The 16597-nt window shown below is 44.3% G+C and overlaps 1 protein-coding gene across 5 annotated transcripts in view; it reads left to right on the top strand.

The window, feature by feature from the left end:
* Positions 1-16597, top strand: part of STIM1 (stromal interaction molecule 1) — a 183202-nt gene that overhangs the window by 141530 nt on the left and 25075 nt on the right. For all 5 annotated transcript variants that reach the window (XM_060605781.3, XM_060605783.3, XM_060605784.3 and 2 more), the window contains exons 4-5: positions 6783-6894; positions 10010-10125. In XM_060605781.3, the coding sequence (XP_060461764.2) occupies positions 6783-6894; positions 10010-10125 (228 nt within the window). The remainder of the gene's footprint in view (positions 1-6782; positions 6895-10009; positions 10126-16597) is intronic.

The following is a 16597-nucleotide window of genomic DNA, read 5'->3' as shown; positions in this document are numbered from 1 at the left end:
ACTGTTTTCTCCTACAATTTGTGTAAACGTGCCTTCATTACAAAAATAAATAAATAAATAATCAGGGTGCCTAGGAGGCTCAGTTGATTAAGTGTCCAACTCTTGATTTCAGCTCAGGTCATGATCTCATGGTTTATGGGTTTGAGCCATGCATTGGGCTCTACACTGACAGCATGGAGCCTGCTTAAGATTCTCTCTCCTTCTCTCTCTGCTTCCTCCTTCAAAATACATACATAAACTTAAAAGAATTACTTGAAGAAATTACTTAAAAGAATTATACCTTCTATATACCAGGCATTGTGCTAGATTAGTTTAGCGTGTCAGGCCCATGCTTATCTCTGTGATCCACTTATTTTCTTCTTTTCTACCACTCTTCATCACATCTACTCTATAGCTGCACTAATTTATTTGCAGTTGGGAGGATATGTCGTTTCCTTTCATCCCATGTTGCTTTCATAGATACTGTTCTCTCTGTCCCTCCCCCTTGTTGATCTGATTAAATCCTATTTGACAACGCTCAGTTTAAGTCTTCTTTTTTTTTTTTTTAACGTTTATTTATTTTTGAGACAGAGAGAGACAGACCATGAACGGGGGAGGGTCAGAGAGAGGGAGACACAGAATCTGAAACAGGCTCCAGGCTCTGAGCTGTCAGCACAGAGCCCGACGCGGGGCTCGAACTCACGGACGGACCCTGAGATCATGACCTGAGCCAGAGTCGGCGGCTCAACCGACTAAGCCACCCAGGCGCCCCTTAAGTCTTCTTTTTATTTTCTCCTTTTATTCTCTTTATTTTCCATATTCTTTTCATTCTTTCTTTTATTTCAAGATTTTATTTAAATTCAAATTAGCTAATGGATAGCATATAGTATAGTATTGGTTTCAGGAGTAGAATTTAGTGATTCATCACTTACATATAGCACCCAAAGTATACCCTTCTTTAGGAAATCTTCCCTGGAGACCATAGTTTAGGTTAGATGCTTTCTGTGCTCCCACATCTCCTTACCCTTATCTCATCACAGCATTTAGTACACTAATTGTAATCATCTATTCCCTTGCCTGTTTTCCCACCAGATTGCTTGAGGACATTACCTTATATGATTTTATATCTTAACACTTTGCACAGGGCCTGGTCCAGCATAGGGATGTGGAAGACAGAAGTTTGTCCTTGGCTCTACCATTGTGAGATCTTACACAAGTTGTTTGGCTCATTCAACATTCCAAAGCCTAGGTTCTCTTACTGCTCTGCAGCCGTGTAGACCGGGTTTGTGCTGGGTAGCCTAGTGGGCCTGTCACATGAGGCCTTGGCCCAAGTGCCAGATTCTCTTTACAGTGATGATTCAGGAGTTGAGGTTGACACCACATCAGAAAACTAAGACCCCTGCCTCCCTCTAGGTGCAGGTGGCAAACTGCTAGTGAGAGCCAGAAGGAAACCACTTAGAGAGACAATGGGCCACAACGTGTCTTTGCTCACATTTCTTCCCTCTGGTGAGCCTATAGGTGTATCCACCCAGATTCTAACCAGTTTTCAATATCTATCGCTTGTTGAATGAATGTATATTTCTTCATTCATGTATATGAATGAAGAAGAAATTACTACTGAGTTTGTATTAAATCCTAGGTGTTTTCAAACATATGAACTCATTTAATTCAACAACTTGAAGAGATCAACACTGTTAGATGGTAAGCTACCTGGGTATCTGTCTCAATCACTGCTCTGTTTCCAGTACCTGGCACAAAGTAGTACAAAATAAATGTTATGAATGACTGGAAAGAAATTTTATAGAAGGGGAAATTGAGGTTCAGAATGGTTAAGTGATTTACCCAAGGTGATCCATGGCCAATAGGATGGAAATCAAAGTCTTCCAGCTTCAAATCTAGTGCTTTTTCTGATAAATTCGACAATTAAAATCCGGCCTTCTAACATGGCCAGGTATTTGGAAATCCTGAATGACTTCATTTTTTGTGGCTATTCTAAATTAAAGTGGGAGAGTTTATGCATTTTACATACAAATCTTTCTCAAAGGAAAAAGGCCTTTTCCCATGAAGCATAGTGTGGAGGCCAGGATAGATCTTTACTATCTGAGAAGCTAACTGATCATCAATTTATAGAGGTCTCTGCTGATAGGTATAAGTGCTTAAAAAAAAAATTCTCTCCTTTACTTCCATGAGAAGTCTGTGGGGGGCAGTGATGCTGTTGGTGGGAAAACATAGTGGAACTCCTGATGGGATGTGCTACAAGTGATCCAGGACCTACAGATTGCCTTCATTTGTTAATTAATTAATTAATTCATTCATTCATTCATATTGATTCTCTTGTCCATTCAGTAAACTTTACAGAGTATTTAGAATGATCTAGCCCTGTGTTAGGCATTGGGGAATACAGAAATAGAAAAGACATGTTCCCTACCACTATAGTGCTTATATATAGCACAATGGAGAAGAGAGACATGTGACTAATAATAACAATATAACATACATGTTAGAAAAGAAGTCTGAATAAAGAAAGTGCTAAGTAAGCAGAGAAGGGAGTGCTAGTACTCATATTTTGAAGGTTTTAGAAGAGAGGATTTAGAAACGAGCTCCAAAGCATTTCCACAATGAAGAGCTGGAGCTAGGTTTTAAGGATTAGTTGGTGTTTGGCAGTCCACAAAGAGGGAAAAGAGCTTTTCTGGAAATAGCAAAGACCTGGAAGTCTGAGAGCAATGTCCAAAGATGAGTAGCAAAATAGTGCAAGACACTGATTGTAGATCAGGTCTGCTAAGTTCAGAGCAACAGCTGAGGCAGCATCCAGGGAAGAGCTGTGAAGTTCAGGTCATCTGTTTGGTATGAGTTTGACTGTTTACCCAGTGGTTTCCAGCTTCATAAGATAATCAGCTAGGTGCTAGAAGAGAATACTGTAGCTTATGCTCATATTGTATTTATTTCATTCTTTAATTTTTGTGTATGTTTTACAGTATACCTAATGTCAGTACATGAGCCTGATTTATAAATAGATAGTCCTGTGTTGGCAATGTATGCTCCAAATACAGGTAGGTTATGTCATTAAAAGGGTTGGAGACTACAAAGTTAATCACCTTATACACTTGTCTTATGAAGGACTATTTGGTGCTGAAAACACCAGAGATTGGCCTTCTCTGACGCTGTGTAGTATTGTCTGTCATTTTGCCCAGAGAGGTAGTTTTTGATCTCTCTAGGGGCCTCATGGACAGGCTTAGGGTGATGAGAGGCTCATGACTTTAGAAGACTGTCTCTTGCTTGCATATCCTCCTGGAATTTGGGCATGTGAGTCATTTGGAGACTATCTGTACTAAGCTCTCCTTGCCAAATTCTGTGGCCTTCTAACAGCCACAGCTCTCTGTACTTGCTATTACCTTCGTCCTCACTTTGGCCTGGAGATTCTTCCCATTTTCTCTTTTGGAATGAGAAAGTAGAACAAGCCTTTTAACTTTTAGGTACTTGAACCTTAGGGGTAAGGGACCCTGATATCTTGCCTTGGCTATTGATTGGGACACAGGGTCACTCTCTGATAAGGATACAGCCCAGCCTGGCTTACTTTGCCCAGACTGTAGTGACTCTGGGTGGCCAACACCATGCTGCCAAGCTTACCTAGATAGCGTGTGTGCCTAGGTAACAGAATGATGTGTAGAGCACATGTACACACACACACACACACACACACACACACACACCAAAATAACTATCTCGAGGTTTGTCCTGATATGCTAAAGCCATTATCCTCTTCCCAATAGCTTAGCCATGTAGGGGCTGACTATGTTAAGAGTCCATCCTCATTGGAATGCAGTGGCCCCCTTACCTTATAGACCTCCATCTCACTTAATGTCGTGTTTACAGCAGTGGTTCTCGGCTGGTGGGCAATTTTATCCCCCAGGGAACATTTCACAGTACCCGGAGACATTTTTGATTGTCATGACTGGCAGCATGCTACATCTCGTGGGTGGATGCCGGAGATATTGGTTAATATCCTCCACTGCAGAGGACAACCCCCCACCCCCCCAACAAAGAATTATCCTGTCCAAAATGTCAGTGGTGCAGAGACTGAGAAACCCTGGTCTAGAGTGACTCCTGCCCAACTGCACTGCAGTGTAAGGTGCAGATAGGGGAGTTCCTGCATGCCAAGTGTCTGTGTTTGGGCTTGTAGCAAGGCTTCCTCCCATGAGACAAAAGGCTCTTGTAGCACAGCTAGCCTCAGGCCTTTCTAGCAACAGAAAAGTGGCCTTCTTTCCACTCCACATGCCAAGCAGAAAGGCCCCATTGTGCTGGACGTGGCTGAGCTCCCTTGGCAGCAGTGGCAGGAGTGTGTTGTTCTCTGTACTTCACAGGCTGGTACTTGTCCATCTGCCTCGTATCTGAGTGTCCCTCTACTACACCTTCATTAGCCGACGTTCTAGACCATAGTAAATGAGCACATTTGTAATGTCTACTAATGGATTCAAAGGCATATATTTCTTCTCAGGAGGAAAAGGCCAATACATCCTGCTTTTCTAACCCTGCTCTGTCATCCCCCCTTTCCCAAACCCTAGGATTTCAACATAGCTCTTGGAAATTAATTTCTCTTCTCTTTCCAATATATTCTAGTCTGGGAATTAGAAATTTAACCAAGCAATGACCAAGCACCCTTTTCCTAATCCTCTGGGATCTTGTCTCCTAGGATGCAGTCTAAGTGCACTAGAGTGCCCCTCATTTCCTCCCAAGGCACCTTCCTTTTCTCACCTCCTGTGCCTCTGCAGACAGTTTAATGGATATCCAAAGTCTCAGCTACAAAACTTCCCTCCTGAGCTCTAGTAGCTTCTTGAGGACATCAAGAGTTCAGAGCGTTTTTGCCTCCAATTTTGTTTCATGCAGGATGTCTCAGTGTCTGCTTTGTACCACGTGCTGGGCTCCACTGAAGGGGAAGTAGGTGAGTGGAGGGACAGGTCCAGCCTTCCAACTTCTCCAGCTTATCTGAGAGTGACAGAAGTAATCCAATATCTGAGGCGTGTTTACCAGAGGAATGCCTATTTTTCTGACAGGCATTTCAGAAGTTAACCATCCACATGAGCTGTGTATTTGTTTAAGGAGATGATTGTTTCTCTTCGGAAGCCCACAATCAGACCATTTCTGGAATTCCTTGTTTGGGGTGGTTATTCCTTGAGTAAATTCTTTTTTTTTTTTTTTTTTTTTTTTTTTTTAAATGTTTATTTATTTTTGAGACAGAGAGAGACAGAGCATGAACAAGGGAGGGTCAGAGAGAGAGGGAGACACAGAATCTGAAACAGGGTCCAGGCTCCGAGCTGTCAGCACAGAGCCCGACGCGGGGCTCGAACTCACGGACCGTGAGATCATGACCTGAGCCGAAGTCGGACGCTTAACCGACTGAGCCACCCAGGTGCCCCACCTTGAGTAAATTCTTATTGATGCTACTGTTTAAGAAGCTTTACCTTAGAGACAGTGGGGTGAGCAAAAATGAACAGGACGTAGTCCGTGTCTTTGATGTTTCCTGACTTTCATTTTTATTTATTTATTCAAAAAAAATTTTTTTAACCTTTATTTATTTTTGAGACAGAGAGAGACAGAGCATGAACGGGGGAGGCTCAGAGAGAGGGAGACACAGAATCTGAAACAGGCTCCAGGCTCTGAGCTGTCAGCACAGAGCCTGACGCGGGGCTCGAACTCACTGACTGTGAGATCACGACCTGAGCCGAAGTCGGACACTTAACCGACTGAGCCACCCAGGCGCCCCTGTTTCCTGACTTTTAAAGGAAAATTGGACAGCACTCTGATGAAAGGCAGTTTTGGGGAAAGACATGGACCTTAAGAGAAGAGGGTGATAAATCTCACCGTTTCATTCTCTTTCGGAACATTTTTTGGCTTCTTACTGCTCGCAGCAAGTAGTTTTCAAACTTGAGGAATGTACAAATTCCTTTTAAGGGAAATAATTTATCTTGGACCTACAATGCTGACTTAAACTGTTTTTATTATAACAATGATTACTCAAATTATTATCTAAATGTGTACAAACATAAAATGAGGTTTAAGGTGCTATATAAAATTTGTATATAAATATGAACAAAAACAGGTTTATACATTAAATGAAAGCAAACTTTAAATCCAATAAAATGGCATCTTTTTTGCTGCAACTCAGTTGCTCCCAGTCTTTTTAAGTTCAGTATGCTGGTATTCCTGGGTGCCATGTGATACACATATCCTATATGTCATTCGTCTACCTGTCTGTCTGTCTGTCTGTCTATCTGAGAGAGACAGCAAGAGCACAAGAGTGCATAATGGCTTAGAGCAAGGGTTACGGAACCACACTGCTTGAGTGCAGGTGTTTGCTTTGCCAATTCCTAGCTGGGCAACTTTCGGAAAGTTATATAACCTTTCTGTGCCTCATTTTCTCCATCTGTAAAATAGGGATAAGACAGGACCTATCTTTCACATGGTTGTTGCGAAGAACAATGCATTAATGTATATGAGGCCTCTAGAAGAGTACCTGTCATATAGTAAGTGCCAATGTAAAGGATGGCATTTGTTAGTATTATTATCATTATTATATTATAGTTGAGGGTTATTTCACCCAAATACCGGTATAGTGAAAGAGCAAGACCATCCCCTGTGGGTCAAACAAAACGTACAGTATGTACCCCTTTTATACTGAGGATTTGTAGGAGAGGGGGATGGTAAACACATAAACATGTGGTCAATGAGAAGGCCAATGTGACTGATGGTAAGTTCAAGTAGTTCTTGCATTCTGGAGTCAAAGCTTTGCTTGTCTCTTCCCACAGTGTACAACTGGACCGTGGATGAGGTGGTGCAGTGGCTGATCACGTACGTGGAGCTGCCTCAGTATGAGGAAACCTTCCGGAAGCTGCAGCTGAGTGGCCATGCCATGCCGAGGTCAGGAGGAGACTGGATTCTCTCACTTGGGGGTGTAGGGAATGGACTGGGATCGGCCCAACATCAGGTTTCTCTGGCCAGTTAATGAGGCTCCACTTTTTTCAGGGCACACTCTCTAGACCTCTCCTCTTCTTGCATCCATTGTGCACTTGCTCTGAAGTGTGATGGACACTTGGCATCCGTTCTCTTATTTAACATTTCTGTCGATCCTGGGAGTAGTACTAATAGCTGTCGTTTATTGAATGCTTAGTACATGGCAGGCACTCCTATGCACCACTTCATATACAGTATGTCACTTAATTCTTACATCAATCCTGTAAGGTAGGTATTATTGTATATAGACAATGAGACTAAGTAACTTTTCTAAGGTCACATGGCTAGTTAGAGGCAAAACTGATTTGAACCTAGATCTGGGTAGACTTCAAAGCCTGTGGTATTTCTCTTTTCTTTTGCTGTGCTCCCAGCAGCTGCCTCTTTTACTGCCCAGGAGCCTCGGGGCTCTGTTAGCCTCCCTTGAATTATCCATATAGAGTGTGTCTACTCTAAAGACGTGGTGTGAGGTGGGGCTGACTCCCACTGGCCCCGGCCTCCTCTCCGGGATGACTCTTCCAACAGCTGTGGTACCCTAACTCTGCCTGCTTCACAGGTGCAGTAGGCCAGGGCCTGCGGGGGGTGGGGAGGGGATGGAGTACTGCATGGACTTCTTGTTATGTCAGACTAGTACCATGTGTCATGCAGCCATTAATCCATTTACTTATTCATTCGACAAATATTTACTGGGTACCTGCTCCGTGCCAAGCACTTGTGCTGGGTGCTGGGGATAAAGATGACAACAGCCTGCCCTTGCCCTCCAAGGGCTTACTGTCTGGTAAGTGCTGACTGTGTATAATCTGTCATCCTATTATGTAGGTGCATCTGGTTATGAGCTTCAGCAGAGGGGAAGGAGGGAGGTGAAGCTGCTGGTGCACCCACACTTTGCAGCCTGCAGCCGCAGAGCTACTGGGCGCTGCTGCCCCCGCCCCCTGCCTGCAGCCTCCTTTTCACAGCTTCTCCCTGCCCTGGAGAGAGTAATAATCTTACTGTTTGTACAGCCCCTTCTAGAATACTTTCCTGCCTATTATTTCAGTTGGTTCTCACAATTCTGGGAGGAAGGAATTACTACCCTGGCTTTTGGGTGAACAAACTGAATTTCAAATATTTTATGATTTATCCAAGCTGGTAAGTGGCAGAGCTGGGATTTGAACCCAGGTCTTTTCATGAAACTTTACCAATTATCTACCCCGTGCCGGGTTCTCTCCTAGGCCCTGAGGACAAAGAAGTGTATCAGACCCCATCTGCCTTGAGGAATTCCATGTTTAATGAAACAGACAATTAAATAGATGATTGACCATGAAACTCCAGGATCTAGGTTTCTTTCCCGTTACCCATGGAAATTGCAGTATCGCCTTGGCCCATTCCATCTTGAGGAATAGCTATGGTTCCATTAGAGCGAAAACATAGGATGAGAAGTCAGTTCTCAGGTCATGGGCTCTTGGTGCCTCCCTGTAGCTAGACCAGACCCAGCCAGGTCAGGCAGGGGGTGGAGGAAGCCAGGCTGTGGCACCTTAGTGACAGCAGGAAGCCTGGAGCCTTCGGTACACGGAGTGTGGGATGGAGTGGCAGTGGTTGTAGGCCCACCACTAGGCAGCATGGTGTAATGGGAAGAATCCAGAAGATTTGAGTTCATTTCCTGCCTTTGCCACTTACGTGCTATGTACGTGACTTTGGGCGAGTTGCTCAACTCTGAGTTAAGTCAGTGGTGCAGTGAAGTGGAGCTAGTGATGGACCTGTGTCCTTCCAGTCAGAGGACTGAATGAGGCATTGTATGTGAAGCATCAGAACAGGATGAGAGATGCAGTAGCTGCTTAGTAAATGTTAGCTCCTTTCTCGTTTCTCTCATTGCTCACTTCATAGGTTTCACTGACAAATAGACTGCAGAAAAGATGACACTTACATCGATCAGTTAGATGAAGGCCAGTGCACTGGGTGGAAGTGCTCTGAGGAGGAACCCCCAGAGCTCCTGGGCCTAGAGGAAGCATCTGATTTCACAGAAGCTTACACAGAAGGAAAATGGGGCCCCAGAGGGGAGACCGAGTAGTTTATGATCAGACAAGTGAGTTGCTGACTCAGCTGGGACCAGAAGCTAGATCTTCTGACCCCTTCAGCCCCCATCACAGTGTCTCACTGCTTCTCTTGTAGAGGGGTTGATTGCTTCCCGTGGCTGGAGAGGGAGGTAGCTGCCCCTGTGTGCCCAGGCAGGAATATAAATCACACACTGATGTCAGAAGCATTTTTTTCTACCTGGGGAAACAAAGCTATGCATCAGCAAAGAGCACTAACTTTATGGAATATGACAGTAGTAAAGGCTCATGTGTGGGACCCTGACCACTGGATTTATAACCTTTCATATCTTATAACCGTCTCCTCCACACCCCCTGTGTTCTAGCAGAAGAAAAACACAGTCCAGTTTGTTTCTGGGTCATTTTCTCATTTGCAGGCCCTTTCTTATTAGAGTTATCATTAACAGTATGTTGAAGGTCATAAAAAGTTACAATAATCTGACTGGGAGTAAATGACAGTGACTCAAATACAAGATAATAAGACTAATGCACTGTTTGTCATCAGCAGATTTGTACTTAATGGCAGTGGGTTAGGATTAGAGGTCCTCAGAAAGCACTGGGTCACGTGGCTTGTGTTTTGACCTGGGTTGGACAGGAGAATGTATTTGCAGATGGTGGGAGTGTGGGGATAGGTGCACAGTTGATACTCCCTGGAAGGAGAAACACAACAGAAAACTTATAGTTGGGTGTGGGCATGCTCACAGATGGGTAGTCCTCAAAGAGCAAGGTTCTCAGGGGATGGTGGACATGGGGAGAAGGGTGAACATATTCTTGGTAAATGTTATGTGTCCCTCCTTACTCCTTGTTGAGATCCACTGGTATGGACTCTGTGTTCTAGAGCACACAGGGGAGCAATCACCAAGAGCTAGAAGTCATGGAAGTGTTCCTGGAGGAGGTGGGTAATCCTTCCTGGTTTTAATGGCAGGAAACTGAACCCTTCCTCTTTGCCTCGACAGGCTTGCTGTGACCAACACCACCATGACAGGGACTGTACTAAAGATGACAGACCGGAGCCATCGGCAGAAGCTGCAGCTGAAGGCCCTGGATACAGTGCTATTTGGGCCTCCTCTCTGTGAGTCCTGTGGAAAGAAGGGCTGCTGATTTGCCATGGAACCCGAGGCCATTGTGGGGGCTAGGCTGAGGTCCTGGGTCTCCTAGGTACACCTGCAAGGCAGCACCTCCACTCTTCCCACTGAGAAGTGAAAATATGAGACATGAAATAGTCCAGTCGGATGTCAAGTTCCGTTCATTAGATACATTAAGACCTACTTTGTGCCAGTGTTGTACTGGACCCTGTAGGAAGACCTGGATGAATCATATCCTTCCATAAAGGGATAAAATGAAAGTTCCAGAGAGGTACACCATGCTTCTGAGGTCCAGAGGAGGGATAGAGAAGGCATCTGATAGGAGAGGTGACATGTGACCTCTGCCTGTAAGGATGGGTAGGGCTTTATTCCATGCAGGTGGCAGGAGAGGGCATTCTAGGCAGAGGAAACAACCAGAGAAAGAATACAAAGGCTAAGATATGAAAGGTATGCTCAGGGATAACATAGGGTCTGAATGCCAATTAGCTGTTCCCTGCTTTCACTGTGCACATGCAGAGAGTATGAACTGATGGCTGAACATCTTATGTCCTTGGACCACCAAAGAAGACTAAGTGGGCTTCCCTGGAATCATAGAGACACACTCGGGCCTAAGAAAGGGTAGTCTCTTCAGCCAGGGGTTACTCAAGAGAAATAGGCAGTTCAGCTCCTGAAGATCTCTGCAAGGTGGGAATGGCCAACCCTGCCATCCTTTATCTTATTCCCCATGAACTCAGGGGGAACAAAAGTGGTAAGATTTCTGAGAAAATTAGCCTTGACCAAGCATGCTCTTAGGACCTACTCTCTGCCCATTGGGAGCTGTTGGCATCAGTTCAGGATGCCAGTGGCAGAATGTTATAAGGCCAAGAACCAGTCCAGAGAAGCAGCTGGCAGGCAGAGTCAGAGGCTGTATAACATTTTCCCATCTGTGCATTCGGCTTGACAAGTGCCTGAGCTGATCCGTCATCTGTACATGTTTTTTAAATTTTTAATAAACTTTATTTTTTAGAGTAGTTTTAGGTTTGCATCAAAATTGAGTGAAGCTTGGGGTGTATGGGTGGCTCAGTTGGTTAAGTGTCTGACTTTGGCTCAGGTCATGATCTCATGGTGAGTTCGAGTTGGGCCCTGTGCTGACAGCTCAGAGCCTGGAGCCTGCTTCGGATTCTGTGTCTCCCTCTCTCTCTGTTCCTCCCCTGCTTGTGCTCTCTCTCTGTCTCTCAAAAATAAATAAACATTAAAAAAATTAAAAAATAAATAAATAAATTGAGTGAAAGTGCACAGATTTGCCATACACCCTGCCCCCACACGTGGCATAGCCTCCCCCATGGTTAGTGTCCTCCACCAGAGTGGTACATCTGTAATGACTGATGACCCTGCACTGGCACATCATTATCACTCAGTCCATAGTTTACATTAGAGTTGACTGTTGGTGTTGTACAGTCTACGGGTTTGGACAAATGTACAATGACATGTATACATGTATTGTATAGGATAGTTTCACTGCCTTAAAGATCCTCTGTGTTCCACCTATTTATCTCTCCCTCCCCCTCAACCCCTAATATAGTTACCATATAACCCAGCAATTACAGGCCTAGGAATGTATCCAAAGAATTGAAAACAAGTACTGAAAGAAGTACATGTTCACATTCATAGCAGTGCTGTTCACAACAGTCCAAAGGTGCACACAACCCAAATGTCCATCAGTGGACAAATGGATAAGTGGTAGTATATAAATACAATGAAATATTATCCAGCCACAAAAAGGAATGGAGTTGTAATACATGCTACAACATGGATGAACCTGGAAATCATGCTAAGTGAAAGAAGCTAGACATAAAAGGCTACACATTATATCATTCTATTTATATGAAATATCCAGAATAGATACATCCATAGAGACAGAATGCAGATTGGTGGCTGGCAGAGGCTGGGGAAGTGGAAAATGTGTAGTGACTCCTAATTGGGTATAGGATATCTTTCTGGGATAATAATAGTGTTCTAAAATTAATTGTGCTGATGGTTGCACAACCTTGAAAATATGATAAAACCACTGAATTGTACATTTTAAAAGAGTGAATTTTAGGGTATGTGAATTATAGCTCAACAACAACAACAACAACAACAACAACAACAATAATACATATGCGGCTTGATTTTTGGCAACTCCTGGACTTCCATTTAGAGAACTTCTTATCAAATTTAGGAAAGTAAAGTACCTTGGTCCCTTTTTCAAATTTCCACTCACTGTGTGACCTTGTGTAGGTCACTTTTCTCAGGATGTGTTTTCTGATTTGTATTATGAAAAAATTGAGCTAAAGGATCTTTGATTCCTTTCAGGTGAACATTCCATAGTTTTTGAGAGGAAACCCTTTGATTGGTAAGGGTCCTGGTAAAAGGATAAAAGATAGGAGTTCTCCTCCTCTCCGCTGCTGTCTGTTTAGGAATCTGTGCTTGGCCCTTGCCTTATCAAGTGACCTTTGGCAATTCAGTTCTCCTGCCTAGATTTTGGGTTCCTTATGTGTAAAATGGGCTTGGTCAAGGCTCTTACTGGCTCCCTGATTCTAGGACTCTGATAGAGCTTGGGTGTACTTCTGGGAGCTAAGGTTTTGGAATCCAGCAGCTGTCCTGATGGCAAATAACTGTTTTTATACTTTCCTACTGACGGCTCGTTAAAGAAAAGTTTTGAAAATTGCCAGATGGAATCTGAGGAAAATACTAGGAAGCTCTTTGCCAGGAGACATCTGCAAGGGTGGGGCTGTGTCTGGGGGGTACCTGCAAAGAATCCCTTGGTCTGTGTCCCTCTAGCTCTGTGTTTCCATCTGAGCATGGGCTAAAATCCCTACTTGAGCTCTGTTCCCTGTCCAACACCCATACAGGACTTAGAGTGCTAACCTGTGCTGCTGACCTGGTTCTGTACTGAGGGTGAGTTCTTAAGGCTGTGGTTCTTAGGTGGTAAACACCCTGGAGAGCCTGGGCCAGGTATAGCTGCAAACCTTGGCTGCCTTGCCCAGCCTTAATGAAAATCCTGCCATCAGTCTGAAACTTGAGAAATCTCAAATCAAAGTTTGTTGTACAATAGCCGGGAAGGTCTGCTGACTGATCAGGGTCCATCTGTCTGAGCAGCCTCAGAGCTTGGGAATGGGGAAGAAGGATCAAACCGGCTCAGCACGGAGCTACTCAGGACCCATTTTCTGACAGTAGAAGACGTCTCAGCCCTCCCACCATGGCTGCAGAGGAGCACATGGCCTTTTACAGTCTTTCCGACCTGCAGAGTTGGCTCTAGGCTTGCAGGTCTATCCGGGGCTCTACTAACAATCCCACAATGAGGTGTTGTGTTCTGACACACGAAGTCCCAAGGCAGCTTGCCTTGGAGACCTATGCTGATGTCTCACTCTGGCAGCAGATCATTCACTGAGAGGGCTTTTCCTGATCTGCAGATAATTTGTCAGAGAAATGGAGACTCAGGAGATGAGGTGAGTTTTTAGAGGTCATTCAACTTTTAAATGACAGAGCCATGACTCAGACCCAGTAACTTATATTTCAGTGCTCTTTCTACTATATTATCTCATCCTCTGCTTCTGACAGAGGAAGCAAGATAAAATATAAAGAATTCCAATATGAGATGAAGCCAATTAAATTAAAAAAATGTTTATTTTTGAGAGAGAGATAGAGTACAAGCGGGGGAGGGGCAGACAGAGAGGGAGACACAGAATCTGAAGCAGGCTCCAAGCTCTGAGCTGTCATCACAGAACCCGATGTGGGGCTCACACCCATGAACTGTGAGATCATGACCTGAGCCAAAGTTGGACACTTGAGCCACCCAGGTGCCCCAAGAGTTGGATTCTTAATGGGCTGGCTCCCTCAACTCACTTTTGAAGCTTTCTCCAGGATGCCTTTCCAGCCTCTTCCTGGGCATGTTCAACCCTTTCTCCTTACTCTCTTCTGGGATCCTATAGCCCTTTGTACCTGCTTTTTTTTTTTTTTTTTTTTTTTTTTTTTTTAATAATCTGTTTTCCTGTCTGTTACCCTTCAAACTGGGAACTCATGAGGGTAGAAACAGCTTTGTTCATCTGTCGTCGTAACTCAGCATATGGCCCAGCAATGAGTAGGCGTCAGGAAATGTATGGTAGAAGTTTTGCAGAAGGAGGCTGGGTGTCCTCAGAGCTCTAGGACAGGGGAGATGGGAGGAGACTCTGGCCCAGCTTGGCTGTGGGGAGAACACTATGGAATGTCTTCTGTGGATATGTGAGTCAGCTAAAGCACTTCTTGGGCTAAAACCAGAAGGCAAGAAGGTCCAGGAATAGTTATTATAGGTTAACCACACACCTCAGCACAGAAGGCTATGTAAATGACAAAAGAAATTCCAAGCATGTATTCTGGCAGTAAGCAGTGAATAGGTGTGTCTCCCAGGGACAGGGTATTGTGGACAGTAGAGAAGGTGGCAAGAATAGATTGGGAGAGGGGGTTCCAGAAAGTGGTAATGATTGAAGGCTCACTTTCTCAATGCTAACTGTACTATAAAAATTCTCACCATTATTCCTGACTCTGTTAACATGTCAGCATCTCATTTGTTTATACCCTCCTCCCTTGCCTCAGGCCTGATTGTATTAACAGTTGACCTCATTTTGCTAAAATCTATTTGTAGCACTCGGGCTGGGAACTCTGCCACATTCTGGCTCCCCAGGTCCTAGCCAGTTTCCCTGGGTTAGCTCTGTTCACCTAGCAAGCCACACCTGCTCTCATGAAAGCTCCATGGTCTGTCTGCCCTAGCAGTGCTCGCTGGGCATAGGGGTAGCTTCTGAGAGTTGAGCTTGTGCAGGGGCTGTGCGGGACGGCCAGCCATGCTCTTCTTGTGCTTTCACATGCACTTTCTATCATAACCCCTTCCATGTGAAAACTGCCTTTCTTCTTCCCTTTGTCTTTCCTTTCCACCTTTGCTGAGTACCTGTTCTGGTCAGGCTCTGTGCTAAGTATGGGGCTATAGAGAGAAATAAGGCTTGTACCCTGGCCCTGAGGAACTCACAGACTATCAGAAGGTGACTAGTATGAAAGTTGAAAAACACGCAAGGTAGTCCCTGAGATGGCAGGAGATAATCCATGTTTACCTGTCCAAAGAGTGGGTTGGTTGAGGAATCCTAGTCAGAGGAGAAGGATTGGAAATATCCATGTAGACTGTTGTGGGCTGGGAAGGTGGCAGGAAGCAAAGAATGGGAATGGAATTCTGGGGAAAAGTACATCGTTAGTAAGGCACAGATGAGACTCTTCATTTCTCTTTTTCTGTCACAATGGTTTATAGATTCTGTATTAGGATTCTCCAGAGAAACATAATATGGATGGATGGATGGATGGATGGATAGATAGAGATAGATAGATAGATAGATATAAAGGGAAGATTTATTATAGGAATTGGCTTACATGATTATGGAGGCCAAAAAGTCCTGTGATATGCCATCTACACCCAGAGAACCAGAAAAACCAGTGGTATGATTTAGTCTGAGTTTGAAGGTCTAACAACTAGGAGAGCTGATGGTGTAAGTCTGAGTCCAAAGGCCAGAGAATCAGGGGGCTGATGCTATATGTCCCAGCCTGAGTCCGGAGACCTGACAACCAGGTGTGCTGATGTAAGACGGGAGCAGAAGATAAATGTCTCAGCTCAGGCTGAGAGAGCACATGCATCCTTCCTCCACCTTTTGGTTCTATTCAGGCACTCAGAGGCCTGAGGATGATTGAATGACATGTACTCACATTAGTGAAGATGGTCTCCTTTACTCAGTCTACTGATTGAAGTACTAATCTCTTATTGAGGCAAGAAAGCTCTCTCGGCATCCCTTAGCCCAGTCAAGTTGATACATAAAATTAACATCACAGATTTGCTTTGGACTATAGGGTTCTGCCCAGGGTTCCACTGAAAGGGCCTGATAATTCTCACATCTTCTTCTCCAGCTACTACCTCTTATTTAAACTCCACATCCACATTCTTAATTACCTAGTGGATATGTCCAGCTGAAGATTTCCAGAACACCTCAAAACACTTTCATTCATAACTATGCACTTGATCTCTTTAGCAATTCTGTGACAATGCATTTTAGAGTTGAGGAAGTTGAGATCCAGATGGAGCAGAGGCAAGCATAGAACCCAGACTTCCTAGTACTCAGTGCAGGATGCTGCTTTTGATGGCACAATAGTTTCTCTACATGAGGCCTTACATTTAACCTTAAAGGCCTGGCCATTTGGCCTTTGGGTATTCACTCTCCGGATGGCCTGTGAGCCACAGTCAGCTCTCAGGATATTGTCTGGGAGAAAAATTCAGGTTTTGGAACTCTTATAGCCACACTCTGGCTAGATCAGGGGATCATCTCCATGGTGAGCAGTGTTTGGATGTAACAAAGCAGAAACAACACCTGCTGCACAAGTAGGAAAGTTGTAATGAGAAAGTGGGGTGCAGCAGAAAGACCATGTGGT

The sequence above is a fragment of the Panthera onca genome, chromosome D1, assembly GCF_046562875.1.
Source record: "Panthera onca isolate mPanOnc1 chromosome D1, mPanOnc1 haplotype 2, whole genome shotgun sequence".
NCBI classification, from domain to species: domain Eukaryota; kingdom Metazoa; phylum Chordata; class Mammalia; order Carnivora; family Felidae; genus Panthera; species Panthera onca.
This window is presented reverse-complemented; position numbering and strand designations above follow the sequence as displayed.